Raw genomic sequence first — 23,984 nt, 5'->3', positions numbered from 1 at the left:
TGCCATAGCAACCACTCTTCCATAACCACATAAACAGGAGCTTTACAATAACAAAATAATGAAGTGTACAGCCTAAGAATTGAGAACTTTCTCCAGTGGGGTTACCAGGTAGGAGAGGCTCTTGGTGTTTTCCATTTATATAGTATAAAATTGGCACCTTCTCTGGTGACCTTCTACAGGGTGTGGGTGGGGCATCTTAAAACTGCTCTTGGAGACATGTATATTAACTTTGTATGTATACGTACATACATATACACACAGACACACAGACACACACACATATAGCTGACAGTAAGTTTGTTGTCAATCTACAATACAAAGTACTTATCAAAAGAGCTAATGTGATATTAAGAAATTTGTATTATAAAATGATGAAATTTAAAGCTACCCATGATTCTATTTTCCAGTGATAACCAGCACTAGCATGTTTATGTATAAATGTAAGTATAAATATAGATATCAAAATATACATGCACATATACATATATACACATATACAACATACACGTGTAAAACAAACTTGAGAATATGCATGCTGTGCTATTTTGTATGCTGTTTTCTTCCCCTTAACAATATGTTTCAGTTACCTATTGCAGCATCAAAACAACTTCAAAACTTGTGTGCTGAAACAACCACCATTTTGGTTTCCCAGGATTCTGTGAGTCAGGAACCTGGGCAGACATGGTGGCCATGACTCATCTCTGCTCCACTGTGTTTGGACCTTCAAGAGGAAGGCCTCAAACAAGTGAGGACTTAGACCATCCGGCATGGCTCATTCACTCACATGGTGGGACCTCAGTGTTCCTTCATGGAACCTCTTTCTCCAGCACTTTCTTGTCTTCCAGGGCCTCTCCATATGTCCTTTCTTTTCAGCAGGGTAACCTGGAAATCTAACGTGGCAGCTCAGGGCTCCAAGGGCACAAAAGAAGCTGTTGTCAGATATTTTTAGCACCTGGGATCAGAGATCCTAGAACGGAACTCCCTCCACGTTCCATTGGTCAGTGCAGTCACAGGCCTGGCTCACATTCAGTGAAGTAGAGGAATGGACTCCACATCTCAGGGAGGAGGGACTCACATAGGGAGGGAAAGAATTTATGGCAGCCGTCTTTGGAAACTGGCTAGCACACAATATCGATCATGAGTCATTCCCACATCATTCTGTACTCTTCAGAAGCATAGCTTTTAGCGGTTGCAGAGATTTCTTTTTTTTCTTTTTTACTACATTTGTACTATTTCATCTAACCGAACCAGTCATTGCAATCCTAGGTAGTATTCATAGACTCATAGTGCCTAGTGAGGCAAACTGATATCCACATTCTAGCCTACCCTGATAGACCATCAGACCTCTCTAGAGAACTGAATTTATTTATGGTCACTATGGTTTATGATGGACATGGACAACCTGGAACTTGTTTGAGAGTTGGTGAGGAGCCTCACAGCCACATTATGGAGAAATGAAGATACTGTGCATATTTGTTGGAGAAGGGAAGGGAAAGGTGAAGAAGAGCTCATTGTATTAAAATAGCTCAGTACTGTTGTGGGAAGATGTGTGAAGTTAATTTTGAATGACTTCAAGAGGTAGCCCTAGGACTAATGGGAGGAAGTTATAGGAAGTCTTTAAAGTGTGGAATACATTAATTACTAGTGGTCAAATCTGCCCAAGATGGAATCGAATTGACTTAAAAGTGACTGGGTTTCCTTTCCCTGGAACTGTCTGGGCAGAGAGTTAGTTGAGACACTATAGGGGAGATAACAGCTTTAGTCATCTGGTTGATTAAATGACCTTCATTAGCTCTTCCAGTACTTGGTTTCTATATTTAAATAGATTTCTACTGCAGAGGGTGTGTGCATGTTGGGATGCCCCCTACTGACCCTCTTCCTAACAAGAATTGCTGGTGGCCATTGGGGAGGTGGGCATTTTTTTTTTCAATTTTTTGTTAATTCCTTAAAAGTTCCATGATGCACCAAGGGCAGAAACTATTCATTTATTCAGAAAGAGAAAAAAGGAAAAACAACTGATGAAGCATCCATTAAACTTTTAATTCTCTAAGAAATTAAACCAAACATTTCCTACATCAGCCAGCAGTTGCTTGGACTGTGTAGAACTTCTTTTTTTTTTTTTTTCTGAGACGGAGTCTCACTCTGTCACCTAGCCTGGAGTGCAGTGGCACGATCTCGGCTCACAGCAACCTCTGCCTCCAGGGTTCAAGCGTTTCTCCTGCCTCAGCCTCCCAAGTAGCTGGGATTATAGGCTCCCGCCACCATGCACAGCTAATTTTTGTATTTTTAGTAGAGACGAGGTTTCACCATGTTGGCCAGGCTGGTCTCCTGACCTCAGGTGATCCACCCGCCTCAACCTCCCAAAGTGCTGGGACTACAGGCATGAGCCACCACACTCGGCCAGAATTTTTAAAGTTGGGAAAAATCTTAACCATATCAATGCCAAGCATTACTCATTTTAAAACTGACACTACTACGTCCAGAAGAGCTCAGTGACTTGCCCAAGGTCCTACAGAAGGTCGATGGTAAAATAGAAATTAGAACCAAAAGTCTCTCAATTCTAGTACAAACTCATTTGCTTCAGTTCAGCAACAACAAATTAAACAAAAAGTACCCACTGGAGCTCAACCTTCAAACATACATTTGTGTGTGTGTGTGTGTGTGCGTGTGTGTGTGTGCGTGTGCAGATATGTATATGTCAATTAAACTACATTAAAGCAAAATTTTAATATGTAAAGAGAATCAATCATTAAATTGTGCTATTTAAATATATTTCATTCAAATCAGATTATGACAAAGTTTCTGACTTTAAGATGTAGGTACAGTTCAAAATACAAAACTGTCAGAGTCAGAGAACATATTTAGGGCTGATATGTAGAACCATAGAAGGCTGTAAGTAAATGTCACTAAAACCTTGCTATTTATGCTGGCCAGTAGAGTGAGACTGGATCAAATGCTCATGAAGTCCTGGGCCCATGAAGGGTCATGCCTAGTTGCTTCTATCTTGGAAGGATAGCCATAACTATTTGTCACCGACATGTGTTTCAGCACCACAGACCTTCTTTTCCTTTAACGATGGGTAGGACTCTGCCCACCAGGAGTCACAGAATCTATGGACAGGGAGGAATTTCTATTGAACAATAGCTCTCAACGTTTAATGTACACATGAATCTCCTGGAGAGCTATTGAAATGCAGACTGTGAATCAGTAGGTCTGGGGTACTGCTGAGATTCTACTTTTCTAACAAGCTCCCAGGCAATGCTGATGCTGCTGGTCCAGGGACCACACTTTTAGTTGCAAGATGGTCCAAGTTGTCTGATCCATTGCTCCACCTTCCCTTGAAATATGACCGATGAAGCCAAATTATTTGGAGAAAAGGTGAGAAAATGTTCTAGCAATACAAATTTTACTTACACAAATAATTCATACCAGTCATTCAGATCATTTATGATGACAAAAAATTGTGTCTTAAAAAGTGTTTTATTGTTATTGACCCCAATTCCCTCTGCTTCTATATAAAGTCTTTTCTTATTATTTCATATGTAACATCTGTGGCAGAGCCATCACTTCCACAAGTCAGTGGTCCTCAGCCTCGGCTCATGTTCAAATCACATGGAAGGCTTGGAATACTTCCAATGTTCTGCCCACACCTCCCAGATCATTTAATCACAGTTTGTAGGTATGGGGCCTGGGCATCAGCATTTTTAAAGCCCCCCCCCCCCCCCCCCCAGTGATTTCAATAAGCAGCCAAAGTTGATAACCACTAGTCTACCTTTTCCTTCCATGCCCCTGAGAATATAGGACATGTGGGTCAAGTGTGACCAGCTCAATCCCTTTGCTAGCCTTCATTTATTCAATAGATCTTTCTTGAATATCTATGTTTTTGCCAGGCAATGGGCTGCATGCTGGGGATGAACAGTGAACAGAAGCAAAGTTTAGTTGGGAGAATATGTGTGTAGCAAGTACATCCGTGCTTATGAAGCTGAGCTTCTCCCCTGTGCTTCCCACGTGCTGCTCTGAGGCCTGACTCCAGCTGGCTAAAGAGGTGGGCCTTTTGATTCAGTGCTCCTGGTCCTGGCCCTTCTGCTTTGACATTTTTCAGGACCCTCGCAAAACTCTGCTCTTGTTTTTGTGCATCTCACTGTATAACTTCCTAGAGTAATTAGAAAATGTATTCTTACATCCCAGCCTTCATTGGAAGAAGGAAAATCTAGATTTCATTTTTTTGCTCATGCGCCAAATTTCCCTTCCCGTCAGCTCAGTGACTCCCCCTGCCCACCACTTATGGTCTTTCCACTCCATAGAATATGTTCCTTTGTCCTCGGCATCATGGTCTTTTCTGGGTTGTGACAGGCAAGCCTCAGCAGTCAGCCCCAGATCCACAGGGACATTGCTTAGAGCCTGCGTATCAAGTGAGGTCCATGAACCTGCAAAATTGGTGTCACTTAGGATCTTATTCAGAACGTAGAATCTCAGGCCATGGCCCAGTCCTACAGAATCTGCACTTTTACCGGATCCCAATGTGACTCATACGCACATTACAGTTTGAGAAGCTCATAGAGAACTTTGAGGAATGAAGAGTTATCATGTACCTTAGAATTCCACTCTCATATATGGATTTTCAGATTCACTTTTGAAAATGTTGATTTATAGTTTTTTCAAAGTTTAACAGTTTAATGGTCTAATGCTCAAATACTCTGTGTTCTTAACTAGACAACAGACTATAAACTTTGGGGTCTAGTCCTGGCAGCACAACGAATATTCTGCTGTAAACACTGAAGTCTCTGATTTGTCTGCTTGTTCAGATGGAATGCACCCCTGTCCCACACCAACAAGGCAACAAAGGTGTCTGTGTGTAGGGCCAAATTTTTCCCTTTAAAAGGCTTTGAATTTGCTCAAACACTAGGAACAGTGCTTGGTTTAGGTCCCAGAGTTCTTGGCACATAAAGTATAGAAGACAATTTTGGACTGAAAACTTCTTAGTGCACTGGTAACCTTGATCAAAGAGAAAAACTTTCTGAACACCCGATTTAGGATAGAACTGCATGTGGATAGTCCTGACAGTCTGAGTTAATGCAAAACATACCCCTACCTTGCCAAGCAGCTGAACAAGTTGACCTGTTGGGTAGAGTTCTTTGGTGTGGTCCACTTAAACAATGGATAACGTCTGCCAAGCACAGCAATTTTAAATTTAGCAGTTATAAGCTTTTTTCCCTTGGCAATAAGTATTCAAGTTCAGGGGCTTTTTAAGACAGTCTTCATTTACAACAATAAAATCATGTCCTAGGATGGCAGTCCTCAACCTTGACTGTACATCTGAATTCCAGGTAGTTTTTAAATTATATTGTGTCCTGGGTTCCTCAAGAGATGCTGAGTTAATTCACCTGGGGTAAGACCTGGGTTACAGTGTGTATAGAGCTCCCCAGGTGATTTCAACATGCAGGCAGGTTTGAGAGCCACTTTCACAGAGGAAGAGTCCTGGCTTCTAACTTGCCAACGTTCAAGTATCCAGTGAATCGAATAACCATGGCCCATGATTTAGAAATGTTTAAAAAGTGTGACTTACGAGCTGAGTCTCCGTGAAAGAATCACTTAAATTCCATAAGCCTCGGTTTCTTCTCTAAAATAAGGATAATTATTACCTTAGAGGGTAGTTGTGGGGATTTAAATAAAATATGTAAGGTGACTAGGACAGCATCTAGCATATAATAAGCACTCCACAAAACGGGAATTGTTACAAAGAGCTGTGGAAATGGCCCTATTTTGTACAGTCAGAAATGGAGCAAGGTGTCCTCTGAATCTAGTGCTGGTATTATGGTAAAGGCTTTGACAAAGGAATTTTCTGCGAGGTTATACTATTGGACCCACAGATGACACCTAAAATAAGACCAAGGAATGCTATTCCTTCATTGTTCTTTTCTGTCTTAAGATGAAACAGAATAAAGCAGCTGTCACTAAAGCAGATTAGTCATGCATAATACCTACTTACTCCTCATGGAAAAAGAAACCCAACCCAGAAATCTATTAAGAGGAAAACTGTTGTAAAGTATATAAGGACATCCAAGGAGAAAGTAATGTGTCCCAAATTTGAGAATTAGGTTGATTCTCTTTTTTAAAGGGTATTGATGCTATAATCCTATGAAAGCCCATGAAGAAAACTGAAGTAAATGTGTGATGAGTAATCCACCTCATGGAAAGCTAGTTAGAAACCTCCTAGATTGTTGTTGTGGTTTTTTTTTTTTGTTTTTTTTTTTTTGAGACGGAGTCTCGCTCTGTTGCCAGGCTGGAGTGCAGTGGCGCGGTTTCGGCTCACTGCAACCTCCGCCTCCTGGGTTCAAGTGATTCTCCTGCCTCAGCCCCCCAAGTAGCTGGAATTACAAGCACGTGCCACTATGCCCGGCTAATTTTTGTATTTTTAGTAGAGATGGGGTTTCACCATGTTAGCCAGGCTGGTCTTGAACTCCTGACCTCATGATCTGCCTGCCTCGGCTTCCCAAAGTGCTGGGATTGCAGGCGTGAGCCACCACACCCGGCCGTGGCTTTTTTTTCCATTTAATTTCAGGCTATTAATCAGGTATCTTAAAATAAATGTCTTTTCTATTTTTTCTTTTTGAAACCTCTGTTTATTTTATGCAAACATATGATGAATTTATGTGTGTATATATATCACACATTTAAATATAAAGCAGGATTTTTAAAATAGACCAGCAGCCCTTTAGAATCAAAGGAATTCTGCTAGAGTGAATGGTGGAATATCCAAAATGAGATGAGAACATCAAAATATCATATATTCAATTGAAATTACTCCATTGGTTCTCAATCAAAATGCTAACTCTACACTCTTCTTGCAGAAGTCACACCAGGGGTACCCATGTTCTCAAATTTTTATTTTTTTAATTTCATTTAGCCATTTTGGCTGAGCTAACAACCTCCCATTAAAGTAGATTCTAAAATGTAGGATTTGTTTTCCTAAATAATTAAGCTGCTTGTGGAATAACATATATGTGTGATGTTAACTGAGCTTTGATCTCATTCTAACTTCTCTTTCATCCTGTTTCCAGAGTGGTCTTTAGAAAACAGAGAGCTGGTTATATTATTTCACCACTCAAAAAAATCTTCAACCATTTCAAATCAATGTTCTTAACTCTACATTCAAGACCCCCCACAAATCCAGCCACAAATGACTCTCTGGTTCTAACTTGTCTTAAACGTTCTATGGTGGCCATCTCTGCACCATTGCTCCCTTGGTGTCTTCCGAAAACACCCTTTCCACTTCATATCTGCCTTATAAACTTTACCCAATTCTTTATGCCTCAGCTCAAATGCTACCTCCTTATAGGGCAGCCTCAGTTCCCACCCCTACCCACCCCACTTTCATCCTAATTTTCCTTCTTTTTCACTTGGTGTTTCATAGAACTTCATATCATTGTGTCACCCTTAATTACACCTTTCTTTATGTTAACAAATGTTTAGGAAGCTGTAGTGAATAATGCTCAAGGGAAAAGACCATATACTTTTGAGCCAGACTAGACCTGACTTACAACCCTGGCTCTTGAGCAGGTCTCATTAATTTTTCTGAATTTCAGCTTCTTCATCTGTAAACTGAAGAAAATACTTGCATGGATTAATAGAGGAGAGTTGATGAGACTATGCAGGTGAAGGTCTCCAGTAAGGGACAGCTATTAGTACCACAGTTATTTAGATCATCTTTCCCACTAGTCCATTAACAGATCTTGCCACATCTTCCCCTCCATAGTGTTTTCTGAATTGAATGGAAGCAGCCCAAATTGACAGCATCTGCTGCCTGGCTGTCACTGAGCTATTAGTTTTTCAACATCTGTTTTGAATTTCAGAAAGAAATTTCCATTTTTAGGCAACAGAAGCATTTTCCTGTTGTATTTCAATATGTCTCAATCCTGAAATGATTAGAACTTCTGCTTGATTGAATGCAAGTCAGCAAAGCCACGGAGAATAGCCCAGCGCACGAATATGTCTACTTCACCTAGGCTTAAGAGACATTAACCCTCTGTACAAAGAGCCTGGGCAATAAAATACACTGTGTGAGCTTTTAATAACATTGTCCTTTGGCTCAGATGTTTAAATAGCAACAATAATGGAGCTTGGAAAGCTCTTAATTACCCACAATATTGGGAGAGAGGGAGAGCCCAGGTCAGAGAAACCCTGGTTTGCTTTGATATCTAGAGTGCTGATAGCTACACAAGATGCATTCATAATGTGTTTTTAATAACAATTGTTGAGTCTCTTTTCTGGATTCCCAATTCCTTTATAAAATTCCAAAAAGAAGCAGCCAGTCTTGCCTCCAGTTGCTTCTGAATGATTTCCTATGGAAAGCAGCATTTTCCAAAACATCATATTTCATGAATTATCTGAGTCTTTCTTTATCCCCTTCCAATGTAAATGCAACATAGAGGGAACATTAAGGGGAAATCATGGCGGGTGGGTGGAGGCCTCAACTTTCAGAGGAAAATCTTCTGGCTGTCAGAAATATGTGAGAAATACCATGGGAACATAAAATCAACCATGCTAATTATGAGACATAATTGAGGTTATGTTTTATGTGTCAGAATGAGTAGCTCAATTTTATCCACCAAGATAAAAAATAAAAATCAGGTTAAAAAAAAAAAGGGACAGAGTTGTCAAGGTTCCAGAAGTAGAAGAAACTATCTTGCCATAGTGTACAACAGTGTTTCAGCACCAAGGACAGAGCCTTATGGGGTTTAATGCCCACCCATCTTGCATACTTAATGAATTTTTAATGTTTTGAAATTTTCACTCAGATGTTTATATACTTATCTACATATTGTTTTTCTGAGCCCTAGTTACACGTCAGGTCTTAGTATGATATACAAAGACTCACCAGCTAGTTAACAGCTCTCAAGGTAAAGCTGAAGCAGGAGATGAGCAAGATAGGCAAGTTAATAAATAATTATAACACTATATGACAAGCACTATTACATAGTTGTGTACAAGTCACGTGGGAGCCAATGAAGGGAATGCTTAACTCTGACGGGTGCAAAAGAAGACTTTACAAAGGAGTTGACATTTGAGCTGGATGTTGAAGAATGAGTGAAATTTGCAAAACAGAGAAGAAACACCATGAGAGAGTGCACAATATGTTCAGGGGTGTCTGGAAATGTAACTTGATATGGCTGAAACATAGAGTAAATAGGGAAATGAGGAATAGGGTAGATAAAATCACCAAGGGCTGGTATTCCAAGTTAAGGGCTTATCTTCTAAGCTAAGAATGATAAGCTTTATCCTGGAGGAACAGAAAGCCCTGGAATGGTTTTGAGTAGGGATATGATCTGATCAGATTTGTGTTTCAGAAAGATTATTTAGATGCAAGGGGGAAATCAGACGGAAAAGAAAAAGTGAGAGGACAAAGGGTAGAAGAGGGTGACATTTCTCCAGATTTTCTGGGACTGAGGGGCAGCTCCAACATAAACATGGTTACACAGGGAGAATTTACTTGGCCCAGCTTCCATTAGCTATTTGCCAGTGTTTCACATGTGAATTGTGTCTCTTCAGATTCCTCCAAGAAGATAAAAGATGTCTTGACTGAATTTAATGAGGGTGGGAGCCTCAAACAGTATGACCCACATGAGGTAAGAACATTTCCATTTTAAGCCTTTAAAAACCCCTGTGTTTTAGCCTTTCCATAATTTGTTTCCCTCTTGGAGACTCCGCTTGTCTTGAAGAAATTGCTCCTCAGCATGTTTCCTCCTAAGTCTCAAGTGAGCCATTTATGCTACCTGGCATTATATGTTTCCCAAGCCCATACACCCGTTCCACTGTCCTAGAAGACTACCACCACTTCCCCTCTGCTCATCTCTCACCCCTCCTCTCCTCATCCTCAGTTAACAACTGAGTTTTCTACTTCACTGAGAAAATAGAACAGAACAGATCTTTCACAAGCTCCCTCACCCCATATGCCCACCTATCTGTACCTTTTCTCTGTAACCAGAGATGACCTCTCCATGCTCCTATCTAAGTCCAGCTCCCCCACGTGTGCACTCATCCCCATCCTCTTTTGGCCTACTGACAGGCATTCCTTCAGCAACACGTCTTCCCCAGACTCCCTCTTTCCCTCCCTCCTCCTCCCTCCTTTTCTTTCTATATCTCTACCTCTGTCTCCTTCATATCGACTTTATTCTGTATATTTTATTTTTCCATCAGCATGTAAACAACCTGTTATTTCTTCTATATTAAAAAACGTTTTCCTGACTCCACTTCCTCCTCTAGGTACCACCTCATTTCCCTCCTGTGTTTTATAGCAAAACTGTACAAAATACTTGTCTATACTCATTGCCTCCAAATTATCTTTTTCCTACTTTCTTGAAATGCCTTGCATCAGTCTGTAACCTTCACTCCTCCACTCAAACCACTAGTCAAGATAGCCAAGGGCCTCCCTATGGCTAAATCCAATGGCAATTTTGCTCAACAACAATGGACATGGTTGGTCAAGTCATCCTCCATTTTCTTCACTTGGTTTTAAGATGCTACATTCTCCCGATTTCTTCTTATCCCTCTACTTGACACTTACACTTAAAAATCAAATGGGCATCTCAAACTTAACATGAACTAAACTGATGTGTCCTTAATCTTCCCCTATAAAGCCTGTTTTTCCAGCCGTCTTCCCCATTTCAGTAAATGACAACTCTACCCTTCAAGTTATTCAACCTGAAACTATGCAGTCCTCATCAACTTTTGTCCTCTCACATCCCACATCCAATTCATTGGCAAATTCCGTTAGATCTACCTTCAAAATAGATCCAAAATATCGACACATCTCGCCACTTGCACTGCTAGCATCCTGACCTGAGTCATCACCATATTTTGCCCAGATTATTGCAAGAGTCTCCTAACTCGTCTCCATGCTTCTGCCCTTGCTGCTTCAGTCTATTCTTCACACACATCCTGAGCAATCTGTTAAAATTTATGTCAGAGCTTGTCACTGCTCTACTCCACAATCTCCCATGGTTCCCCCCATCCCTACTCAGAGTAAACATGAAGGTCATTACAATCTGCACCTCCTCCAGCTCTCTGACCTCATCTCTTGCTACTCTCCCCATCTTCATTCCTTTTCAGCATATTAGCCTTCTTGATGCTATCAAACAAGCCAGTGTCACCATAACCTCAGCACCATTGCGCTTGCTCTTACTGTTTCTTAGAATGTTCCTCCTCAGCACATCACAGTCTCCATTATCTTACCACCTTCCAGTCTATGCTCAAGTCACCTTCTCAGTGATCATCACCTTCTTCGTCTAAAACTTGAAGCCCTCTTTCCTGACACTTCCTATCCCCCTGCTCTGCATTATTTTCCTCCTAAGTACTTACCACCTGTCACACTATATAATTTACCTAATTAATTGTCTGTCTCTCCCACTAGCATATTTTTGTTCACTGCTGTGTCTTCAGTGCCTGGAAAAATATCTGGCTCATAGCAGGCATTCGATAAATATTTGTGGACTGAATAAATGAACGCAAGACCTCCCCCTACTTTCAAATTCAATAAATCTAACATTTCTTGGGCTTCTATGCACTGTATGGGGCACTGTAGAAGGCATAAAAATATAGAAGCACAGTTCCTGCCCTCCAGGACTTACTTCCTACATGGCAGTTTTGAAAGCCATGACCCTGGAATTACATGGTCTTAAGTTAGACTTCTACCTCTTTCATCAACAAATGGTCTTGAATAATATTTCATATCTTTGAGCCTCACTTTCCTCATCTATAAACTGTATAAAACAAAAAAAGCCTCGAAGTTTGTGGATGAATGAATTAAATGACGGGATCTCTGCAAAGTGGCTAACATTCTACAAGCACTTAAAAATTTGTACCTATTATTATCCCTCTTCCATCCCCTTTGCCCAGAATGTGTTTAACTCAATTCCCTTTTCCCTGCTCCTGAGTTGTTTTATAAAGACTAACCACAGCAAAGTGACTGATCTGCAGGATTAACTTAGGGAGACACTGGCCACTTTCTTATTCACGTTGTCAACCATTGAACAAAACTGAGTCAACACCTTCTCTGTTGGACACTGGAAATGAATCAACAGAGCCTGTGCCCTCAAGGTACACCTAAGAGGGGCTTTGGATAAAATGCACCAGTTGCAGAGAGATTGAAGCAGGAAGAAGGTTGCCAGAACAGGGGCGAGATTGAGAATGCACCATTTCAAAGAACATTCCTGAGGAGAAACCACGCAGAGAAGATAGCAGAGCCAGCAAAGAACTCACTGCCCCACACCCCCCACCCCCAGCTCCAAAAACACGGGAACAGATCCTGGCGGGGGCTGCTGATCAGCTTGTCCGCCCTGGGGCTGATGAGTGGGAGAGGAACAGTTTGGTCAGGGCCACCGCGGATGTGGAGGCCACAGGAGCTTTCAGAAGCAGGGAGTCACTTGGCTGCTATGAGCACGCAGCCGCCCTCACCTCTGTCGGGGCTGGCCCCCACTTTTTGTAATGCCAGGCACTGCTGGGTCCCAGGGAGCTCTGGCACTCTGATTTTGTTCTCTCACACAGTGCAGCTGACTTCTAGTAGGTGTAATGTCATGGCACGGGGTTAGGGAAACAAGAAGGGTTTAATTTCTCTTGAGTTTGATGGCTTACTGCTGCTAAAATGTCTCAATGAGAAACGAGTTAGCTGTGGGAAGGGGCAGATTGCTAGCAAAGGTAGGATGGGAATAAAACTTTGCAGAGTGGCAGAGCTGCATCTGGCCGTGATGAACATGCGCTTGCCCATCAGTACCAAGTGATCCTCTGGAGAATAGAGTGGTGGCAGACAGCTAGAAAGTGGACAAAACCCAAAAGAGCAAAAGAGGCAGGTGGCTTGGTGGCACTGTGAGCCTGGACCCAGACACCTGAGCACAAAACCCAGCTCTGCCACATGCTTTATGATCTTCAGCAAGTTACTTATGTTGCCAAAATTTGTTTTATCCCCAAAATCACAGTAACAGTTCTTCCCCACACTGCTGTCTTGAGAATGAAAGTGCCTGATGCCTGCTAAGCTCTCCATCTAGTTCTCCTCTCTTCTTGGTCTGTGTAGGGATTAACACACTCTCTTTAAGCATGTTGCAGCAGGAGCAAATTGCCCAGCTAATTCCTGCATAAAAGCTGCTGGGGGAAAACAGAGTTCCTTTGGCCTGAACCATGAATGTGCCTGGGATGTTAGTCCAGGTCTCAGAGAATTGCCACCATGCCTTATAGTGGTTGGTCATCTGGTTTGGGCATGACCCCTAGCCACTCGCTAGTTATTCTCTCATCATGCATTTACTAAGCAGCTACTGTGTTCCTGGGCTGTGCTTTTAAAGAACTTTTGCATAACCCAGATATCACCTTGAGAGTGTGGCACATCGTTGCATGTCTTTGCCTGCTGAACATGGGATACTGGGAGGGAGTGTCAGGGAGCACTATACCAGCTCTGGACCCTGTGACAGATATAGTAGCAGGAGCACTGGACTAGGAGTCAGGAGGTCTGGCTTCTGGTTTCACTCTGCTGCTAGCTCGCTGGGGCTCATTACTGAATTTCCTGAGCCTCGGGGGCATCAGAAGACTGAGTGCCCTCTGAGACTCTTCTGGTTTGCATGTTCTGTGCATCTGGGTTTATTCTGTGCATCCTGTTCTCTAGGATAGGGATATGCATGGTTGGATGAGTTCCATCAGTATTATTTTTTAAGTTCTCATAACAGTTAGTCAGCTCTTTTCCTATGGCACTCGCCACTGATGACCACGCATTGCAATTATTTCAATATCTTTACCTCTACCTCTCATATAACACTGACTCTTTGAAGATACGGACTCATGCCTAATTCGTTGGTGCCCAGCACTGTACTGTGCCTTGCACTTGAGAGGCTCAAGATATATGTGTGTGTGTGTATATATATATATATATATATATACACACACACACATATACACATAAATATATGTATACATATATAAAGCACATTTCCCCCCTTTTTCCAATCTGTTTCTTCTTCAGCAAATTGTGAGTGGAGATATATATATCTATTCAATCTATACATAGACTGAATGGATCCCATAGTAGTTGATGACATCCAGGGACCAGGCACCAGGCTATTCCTCAGGTGCACTGATTAGGACACATCATCCATTCAAATACCTATGAAGAACCCTGTGGTAGGTGGTGTGGGGGATTCAAAGATGAAAGGAGACATTATCACTACTTCCAGGAGCTCTGGATTGAGTAGAGGAACAAAGGTCTGTCACAAACAATGATATATCAATGCAGAGCAGCACGTATGAGTGTCACAATGCAGGAACCAAGGTGCCAAGTAGGGAAATTCAGGGATAGAAGATCATAAGGCTTTCTGGAAAAGGTGGAATCTGGGTTGGGCCTTAAAGCATGACTGGAACTTGAACATGTAAAGATGGAAGCAGTTCCTGCAGGGTAGAGTGCATGGAGGGTTGGTCAGCATGGACAGAGTGCACACATGCACATGGGGAATAATAGGAGAAAATACCAGAATCATCTCAGAGCTTGAAGTAACTACAAATCTAGGTTGGAGGGCATTATTGGAGGCTATGAATCCCAAAGGTCTAGGAGAGTACACAGGATGGTCCACTGGACTGTAGAACACTGCATATTAGACCTTCTATTTACATTCATCTAATTTCCACTTGCCAATTTAGTTTTGCAAATATTTTATAATGTATAGTGTAAGAACACAGTAGTACATCAGTTGATCTCAATTCAGTTCCATGGGCAATTAGAAACCATGGAAAGTTTTTTTTTTTTGAGATGGAGTCTCGCTCTGTCGCCCAGGCTGGAGTGCAGTGGCGCAATCTCGGCTCACTGCAAGCTCTGCCTCCCGGGTTCATGCCATTCTCCTGCTTCAGCCTCCTGAGTAGCTGGGACTACAGGAGCCCACCACCACGCCCAGCTAATTTTTTGTATTTTTAGTAGAGACAGGGTTTCACCGTGTTAGCCAGGATGGTCTCGATCTCCTGACCTCGTGATCTGCCCACCTCGGCCTCCCAAAGTGCTTGGATTACAGGCGTGAGCCACTGCGCCCGTCACATGGAAAGTTTTTGAGTAGAGAAGCAATCTTATCAGAGTTGTGCTTTAGGAAGATCAATAGGGCAAGGATAGGTAAGATAGGTGGGAGGACCAACAGATGGGCATGGGGATAAAGAAGCTTTGGAGAGGTATTGCAATGGCCCAGGTGAGATGTATGGAACAGAAGTCAGAATCCAGGAATTTTGGTCATGGCAGCAGGGACGATGGACATAGAAAAGGTCTGGATGTGACAGATGTTGCAGAAGAACAGTGGACAGAAGGAAGGGACAAGAACTAGTCTCAGCCAACTGACAGTTCAAAGCTCAGCCTGTAATGTTGGGAGCATAATGGTGTCATTGGCATTAACAGAAATTGTGGAGTCAGGAAGAGGAGCTGGTTTTCAGGGAGCAAGCTAATTGAAGTTTAGAACTTGAAATCTTCTAGTTCAGCACTCACAATTTGCTGAAGAAGAAACAGATTGGAAAAAGGGGAGAAATGCGCTTGGTCTGAGACCAGTCACGAGGTTTCCTGAACCTCATGCTGATCTTGTTTCATGATCTTTTGGCTTTGGCTTTTTACAGCATAATGTTAGACTGTTTAACCAAACTTTCTTTTTATTAGATCATTTAGTACAGTCTGCTTTCCAGAAATATTTTATTCTGATAGTTTTCATTTGATGCTAGCTGAAGAGATTAATAGTACACTTTGGAACTGAAAAGTACCTTTAAAATAGTACTGAGGGGGAGGGACAGCATTAGGAGATATACCTAATGCTAAATGACGAGTTAATGGGTGCAGCAAAACAACACGGCACATGGATACATATGTAACAAACCTGCACATTGTGCACATGTACCCTAAAACCCAAAGTATAATAATATAAAAATAAATAAATAAATAAAAAATAAATAAATAAATATAGCTTAAATAAAAAGCAATCATATAAAACAAAAAAAATAGTACTTGTCAATTAAAGTGGTACAAAAAGACAATGCAAAAAGAGCTTTAGAAACAAATTAATGAAGAACAATGCCATATTATTCAGTCAAATCAAAGTAGAGAATGAAGAGAACCAAAAGAGAACAACTCCATGGAAAATAGAGAGTTTCAAAAAGAAGAGAGGATGAAATGCTGCAGAGAGGCCAAAGATGAGACAGTCTAAAAAGAGACGATTGTGTCTGTGACCTTCAACAAAGCAGTTTCAGAGGCAATGGGCTAGGATCCAATCCGAATGGGATTAAGGAGGTGAGGAGGCTAATCTGGTCTGTTTGGAGAAATTTGAAAGGAAAGGGGAGAAGGATGGGCCAGTAGATCTGGTAGACAGCAATTTCTTTGGAATAGTGGACATTTAACATACTTGCAGGTAGATGAAAAGAAAATGCTGGACATGCAATCAGAGCCAGCGAGGATGGAATCAAGGATCAAGGTGGGAGGGTTACAATTGGAGAAGAGGGGCTGGGCATAGTGGCTCACACCAGTAATCCCAGCACTTTGGGAAGCCGAGGCAGGCAGATCACTTGAGGTCAGTAGTTCAAGAGCAGCCTGGCCAACATGGTGAAACCCCATCTCTACTAAAAATATAAAAATAGCCTGGCATGGCGGCACGTGCCTGTAATCCCAGCTACTTAGGAGGAGGCTGAGGCATGAGAATCGCTTGAACTAAGGAGGTAGATGTTGCAGTGAGCTGAGATCGTGCCACTACACTCCAGCCTGGGTGACAGAGCGAGGCTCTGTCTCAAAAAAAAAAAAAAAAAAAAAAAAAGAAAGAAAAAGAAAAAGAAAAGAAAAACGAGGAGGAAGAAAAGATTTGGTTATTGTATATTAGGAAAAAGGAGGAGGATGTGGGAGGAAAGGACATTCTGAGGCAATGAAACTATAGAGGCAGAGAGAGACGGAGTGTGAAATAAAGAGACACAGAGACTCGGGAACAGAAAAGGAAGAGAGAGATGGATAGCTGTCACAAGAAATGTGAGTCCACCATTTGCTTGGAGTTCTCCTAATCTGGTAAGAGCCTCTGTCCAGCTGAATCAGACTTCCTTCACTCTGCAAAGGAGACGGATAGAACAGCCAAGCCTGGTGCCAAACAGAAATTTATTTGTGAGCCCCCCCAGTGGGGTGGGGAGGCCATTACTTGCTTTTAAGGCCAAGATTTTGGACTCAAACTTGTTTATACACATGTAAGCCAGTCTCTGGTTCTGGGACGTCTCCCAGATCTCCCAGAACAGACAAGGGGTTAAATGCTACCAACATTTTGATGGGCACATCAAGTACGCTCCTGCAAAGGGATTTTATTCTCATGGCTGCTATTATTCACAAAAGCCTGCACAGCAGATCTCAGAGTAGTGCTTCCTCCAATGATTTCCAGGAGCATCTGCCGATTTGATGAAGAATCTGATGCCATCAAAGCACAAGCCAGTGATGACTCACTGCAAACTGTTATTGTTGTTGAGTGTTTGCTGAGTGCAGCAGCCCTTTCTGGCATAGCTGCTCCCAGCCTGGGACAAGAAGCCAGGCGGTACTGGGAGAGACACAGCAGGAAGAGGGTCTAGTTTTTGGCACATCTCTTGGTTCTACCTTCTGTCCTTGGCTTCCTGCTCTTCTCCTGGTGCCTAAAACCTTCACAAGGACATGTTTTGAGAAGCAGCTGAGCCAGAAACACACACCCCCTTGTTATTTGAGGGTTTTTCCAGGGAAGATCAGGACTATGAAAGTCATGAAGGATGGAGCCTTTTCTTTTCTCTTCCAGGTCTTTCCTACTTTCTGAGACCTGAATACTCACGCATCACATCCGTCATGGTACAGGAGGAAAACCAAGATACTACAGAAGAACCATTTCTTTCCATCATATTTTCAACTGCATCTTTCTTCATCTTAACTAGGGTTCCAGGGCACAGATCTTGTCCCTGCTCATTAAAGCGACATCCCTCACACGGGCCTGGACTAAGGCAGAGCCCTGCACTTTGGCCTCCACTCCCAAGGCTCACTCTCCAATCTCTCCCTTTTTATCTAAATTTACATAATACCATTTCTTATTACAGGAGCCTGCCCTGGTTCTGTGCCCCACCAAGCCCCAATATGCAACCACAGCATGTTCTCTCTCTTAAACCCATCCCCTGCACCCTGTGCCTCTCATTCCCTATCACTTCCCTGGCCCTTTCATTCCTGTCCCCATCAGCTCCTCCATGTCCTGCTGCCTCCCTTTCCATTTCCTTCACCTGCCAGCTTTTCTATTCCTTTTCTTCTCTCTTCCTCTCAGTCCCTTTGCTTCTCTCCACTGACTTTGCCCTTTTGCCCCTTCTCAGCCGATTAGCTATGATGTCTTCAAGCTGTTCATGAGGGCGTACCTGGAGGTGGACCTTCCCCAGCCACTGAGCACTCACCTCTTCCTGGCCTTCAGCCAGAAGCCCAGACAGGAGACCTCTGACCACCCGACGGAGGGAGCCAGCAACAGCGAGGCCAACAGCCCAGGTACACAGAGCTTTCCCCAAGATGGGAAGACCTTGTGCAGCTCTCAGCCCCTGCCACAGCCACAGACTGCATTCCTAAAGGGTCCCCTGAACATAGTAACTGCCCCATGGGTGCGAATATGAACCAAGGGACAGGGACGCCTTTCCTCGTAGTGCCTTACAGGAAGCTCTGATGAACCTCTCAGCAAGAGGAATAAGAGGAGGTATAATTCCTGCCACTATGGATCAAAGAGCAGGATGGGGAAAGAGGAGACACAAAATAATGTATGGCGGGGGAAGAGAGCCTTCAGCAAAGGCTGACGGTCCACGGATGGAGCACATTCAGCTTCTGTGTCCAGGCTGGGACTAGCCTGGAAGTGTTAGAGGAGAGAGAAGCCACGATCCCTGTCTTCCTGGAGCTTGGGCTATAATGGGGGAGACACAGCCAATCCCAATAAGCGAGCATGAACCCAGCTGACAGTAACCCAGAGACACAGACACAACCCAGGTGAACCAGGTCCCATGGGGAGGTCCCATACCTGTCCTTCCAAGAAGCTGGAGGGCCTGGGCTGGTCTTTAAATCTTCTTTTTGTTCCTCAGATACTAATATACAGAATGCAGATAATGCCACCAAAGCAGACGAGGCCTGTGCCCCTGATACTGGTAAGTCTTTGGAATGTAAGATTTGTGGGAAAAGTAGGGAATACTTCATCCTTGGCGAGAAGTGGGGAAACATAACCAACAGTGCTGTGCTCATATAATTGTACAATCTTATGCAGATCTTGTCCTCCTGTGGCCTTCAGAACCTCCATCTCTGGGGCTCCTGTCATTTGAATGTCCTCGGATTCTGAGGCTGGGTAAAGGTTTTTGCTTCACTTGCTCTAGAACTGAGCAGGTCAGGACTTGGGACAGCTTGCTAGATGTTTACCTCTGATATGACTGCCTACCCAGAAAGTGGAGAGCCTTCTCATGGGAAAGTGTGTGCATGTGTGTGTGTGTGTGTGTGTGTGTATGTGTGAGAGAAAGAGAGAGAGAGAGACAGAGAGAGACAGAGAGAGATGGCTGTGGCTCTAAGGCTGAGGTGCAGATGACTCTACCAGTGGGTGGTTGGAGAGGAACAGAGCAAGAGGGTAAAAATGTGCCCTTGTTGGCTTCCAACAACATATATACACTATTTTGATTAAGTTGAGGAGTTGCTAATAAGTTAACAAGGGAAGCCAGCTCAAATGGCCTTGAAGAGATATTTGCCAGGCATCTGCTCATTACACATTTCATTTAAGCTTCACAATCACACCACTTTACACAGGAGGAACTGAGGCCTTAAGAGATTATATACCACTGGTGTGACCTGTGGAGCCAGGGATTCAATCCAGAATCATCCAACCTCAAAACTCCTGCAGTCTTTCCTATATGGAGAGAGGACACAGTGGTCCTGGTGGTGTGGTTGGTTCCTGTGGAATGAGTGGGGCTGCTGTAGTGGTGCCTGCTGCCCATAGGCCCGCTGTTGGGCTGTGAGAGATGTGGAATCTTCCCTGACACGTTTATCAATGGCAAGCCATTCCTCTCTGCTGTTGGCTGGCCAGGCCCAAGGCCAGAAGCTCCTACAAAAATGAGAAGTAAAGGTTACCATACTTAATTTCTATTCTCGTATTCAATACAAATGTCCTGAGTACTATCAACTCAAGTTGGATCAGGCAACAGAGCATGTTGCTTAAGGAGCCAGACTGCCTGGGTTTGATTCCCAGAGCCAACACTACCTAGCTCTGTAACCGTGGGCATGTTTGAACAATGTCTCTGTGCCTCAGTGTCCCTAAGTGAGATAAGAAATGTTGTTATGAAGGTTAAGTGAGTTAGATATGCTAATGCTTAGAACAGTGCCTGGCATGCAGTAAATGTTTGATAAATATTAGCATTTATTATCCAGGCCACCTTCCAGAAGTACACTTTATTCCTTTTTTTTTTAATTTTTTTCTGAGATAAGGTCTTGCCCTGTCCCTCAGGCTGGAGTGCACTGGTACAATCTCAGCTTACTGCAGCCTCGACCTCCCAGGTTCAAGCTACTCTCGTGCATCAGCCTCTTGAGTAGCTAGGATTACAAGAGTGTGCTGCCATGCCTGGCTAATTTTTGTACTTTTTTAGTAGAGACAGGTTTTCGCCATCTTGGCCAGGCTGGTCGCGAACTCCTGACCTCAAGTGATCCACCCAAAAGTGTTGGGACTACAGCCATGAGCCACCGCACCCAGCACAGAAGTATACTCTATTCTTAACTCAGTATGGTCTGCCATTATCTCCTTCAGCCTGCAACCTCAGTCTCCAAGTGTGTCACCTGGGCATCCTCTTCTCATGAAAGGTCTCTCATGGGCTCTCTTTCTCCCAGGTTGCTCCTGAAGCTTTCAATACAAAGACTCAGAGAGTCAGACCTTTTTTTTTTTTTTTAACTGTGCATTATCATTTTATTGAAAAGCTTTATAGATATCCAAAGGTGAATTCCAGCTCTTAGGATGTGCCGGGAGAAAGAATCCAGTATTATTATTATTATTATTACTATTATTATTATTATTTTGAGATGGAGTCTCGCTCTGTCACCAGGCTGGAGTGCAGTGGCACGATCTCTGCTCACTGCGACCTTCGCCTCCCAGGTTCAAGTGATTCTCGAGCCTCAGCCTCTCGAGTAGCTGGGACTACAGACGCACGCCACCACACCCGGGTAATTTTTGGTATTTTTAGTAAAGACAGGGTTTCACCATGTTGGTTAGGATGGTCTCGATCTCCTGACCTCGTGATCTGCCCACCTCAGCCTCCCAAAGTGCTGGGATTACAGGCTTGAGCCACCCCGCCCAGCCTATATTTTAAATATATATAAAACAAGATAGATTAGAGATACTACAGCTGAAGGAGAAGGGGGACTAATTGCAACAGGGACCTGGAAGAGTTTCTTCAACGTAGTTCTAATCTTTTTTTCTGTCACAGCAAGAAGAGAAACTGGAAGGATTATCGAGTTTTCAGTGTTTAACTGAAGGACTGGTGAGGTAAACAGTTCATGATAGATGGAAAGCAGAGCATGGTTGGGGAAAAACAGTTACCCCTGGATCATAAGCTCAGCAAACTCCAGGCTGCGCACAGAGCACCGGAAAGCAAGGACTAGGAGCAGCTGTGCCTTCCTGAAGGCTTCAGGGACAGCAGCAGGGCAAGACTCCACAAAAGTGCTGGCTCGTCCATGCCCTGCCCAGCACACCACTCAGCCATGCTAGTCCATAGCCCCTTGGTGAAATGGACGTAAGGCACAGATAACTCTTATATCTTCTATGGACTAGAGGAGGCATATTCTGGCATAAATCATTCTCATACTAGGGAGGAAAGGGTGAAACTAGGAGCTCTGAGATTTAAAACTCCCACCAAGAAACAGTGGTGAAAAGCATCCTGCCCCAAATTCTTTACCTAGAGACTTTTTTTTTGAGATGGAGTTTCACTCTTGTTGCCCAGGCTGGAGTGCAATGGCGCAATCTCAGCTCACCACAACCTCTGCCTTCCGAGTTCAAGCAATGCTCCTGTCTCAGCCTCCTGAGTAGCTGGGATTGCAGGTGCATGCCACCGTGCCAGGCTACTTTTTCTATTTTTTGTAGAGACAGGGTTTATTTTATCTGGAACTTCAAGAGGAACCTAGAAGAAGATACAATTCATTCATTGAGGTTCCAAATTGTCTGGGCAGGTTGTATTTTCACGGCTAATGTTTCTGGGGTACCAAGGAATAACTTATTGGGGATATGTCATTATGTGATATTTGAGAAAAGATGATCGATGATGATAATGGAAATTAGCTGACTTATTTGACCTCCATGCTATTTGCAATAGTTGTATTATTCTGGGTCTAAAAGAGAAACTTCCAGAGATTTCCTCCTGGAGAAGTGACTTTGTGGTGTACTATTTTCCTTGTGTATGGGAAAAATCAGGCCCCTGTAGTAAAATCATGAAAGGGCAATTATCTGACTCTTGGTCCAAGGAGGTATACAGCATCTTTTTCATCTTCTTTTGACACTTGAGATTTAAGGGAAAAAACCTTTTCCTGCTAGGCCCTCTTCCTCAGATGTCTTAATTAGATGTCCCTGTTCACCAGAAACAAGAATTATAGGACCAGGCAGTCACCACAGACAGGAGCCTCTGCTGGCGAGGAAGAGCCAAGTCCTGGACTCACCTTCAATCAGGCCATCTGCTGAAAAGACCACCCTTTTCCTGTTGCCCAGGTGGAAGCCAGGGAAAGAGCTTAGACTCTTATTTCATGTGGCCTGTCTAGGCCTATCAGATCAGTCACCAAGCTCAGATCCAGCAAAGCCCACTTCATTCCCAGAGCCATAAAGACAGAAGAGCAGAGATTTCAGGGTCCAGACCTCGGCTTGGAGGCCTGAGCAATCTATTACTGTCAGAATGTCAGCTCAGGAAAGGCTGAGCCCACCTTTCCCTTCATGAAGGCCCGGGACTAACTGGGATGAACAAGGAGAACTTCAGTGTCCTGGTGTTTCATTAGTTTCTCAGGCTGTCGAGATGTTTCAGCAACTTGGAATACTGAAATCTCAAGGAAAGTCCCCCAGTATTTCGTGTTAGTTTTTCCAAATTATAAAAGTAATATACTCACATTGTAAGAAATTCGAAGGACACAAAAAAAATAAAGAAACAACAAAGATCAGTGGTGTCAAGGGTCAGGAGAAGGGAAGGATGAATAGGCAAAGCACCGAGGATTTTTAGGGCAGTGAAACTACTCTGTATACTATAATGGTGAATGCATGTCACTGTACATTTGCCCAAACCCACAGAATGTAGAACACCAAGAGTGAACCCTAATACAAACTATAGACTTCAGGTGATAATGATGTGTTGATGTATTCATCAGCTGTAACAAATGTACCACTCTGGTGGGGGAGTGAGGCATGGTAGGCTATGCATGTGTAGGGAAGCATGGTGTGTGAAAAATCTCTGGACCCTCTTCTAGTTTTACTCTGAATTTTACAGTGCTCTAAAAAATGTGTTTTTTAAAAAGCACAATAAAATCACCCATAATTTCACCAATGCAATTACATGTGAGTGTGTGTAATCTCCTTGTAGATTTTTCTATAAATTTTTTACAGAATTGGGATCAGACTGTATTGTATAGATAATCTGGGACCCAGTTTCTTCTTTTTTTTGAGATGGAGTCTCGCTCTGTTGCCCAGGCTGGAGTGCAGTGGCACGATCTCAGTTCACTACAACCTCTGCCTCCCGACCTCCGCCTCCCGGGTTCAAGGGATTCTCCTGCCTCAGCCTCCTGAGTAGCTGGGATTACAGGCACCCACCACCACACCCAGCTAATTTCTGTATTTTTAGTAGAGACAGCATTTCACCATGTTGGCCAGGCTGGTCTCCAACTCCTGACCTCAGGTGATCCACCCACCTTGGCCTCCCAAAGTGCTGGGATTACAGGTATGAGCCACCGCGCCCGGACTTGGGACCCAGTCTTGTTCTTCACT

General features: G+C 43.2%; 1 protein-coding gene across 4 annotated transcripts in view; it reads left to right on the top strand.

The window, feature by feature from the left end:
* Window positions 1-23,984, top strand: part of DGKG (diacylglycerol kinase gamma) — a 210,320-nt gene that overhangs the window by 44,672 nt on the left and 141,664 nt on the right. For all 4 annotated transcript variants that reach the window (XM_063621931.1, XM_063621932.1, XM_063621929.1 and 1 more), the window contains 3 exons: window positions 9,550-9,626; window positions 18,343-18,508; window positions 19,087-19,149. In XM_063621931.1, coding sequence (XP_063478001.1) covers window positions 9,550-9,626; window positions 18,343-18,508; window positions 19,087-19,149 — 306 coding nt within the window. The remainder of the gene's footprint in view (window positions 1-9,549; window positions 9,627-18,342; window positions 18,509-19,086; window positions 19,150-23,984) is intronic.

Source organism: Symphalangus syndactylus, chromosome 17 (assembly GCF_028878055.3).
Source record: "Symphalangus syndactylus isolate Jambi chromosome 17, NHGRI_mSymSyn1-v2.1_pri, whole genome shotgun sequence".
NCBI lineage: Eukaryota > Metazoa > Chordata > Mammalia > Primates > Hylobatidae > Symphalangus > Symphalangus syndactylus.
This window is presented reverse-complemented; position numbering and strand designations above follow the sequence as displayed.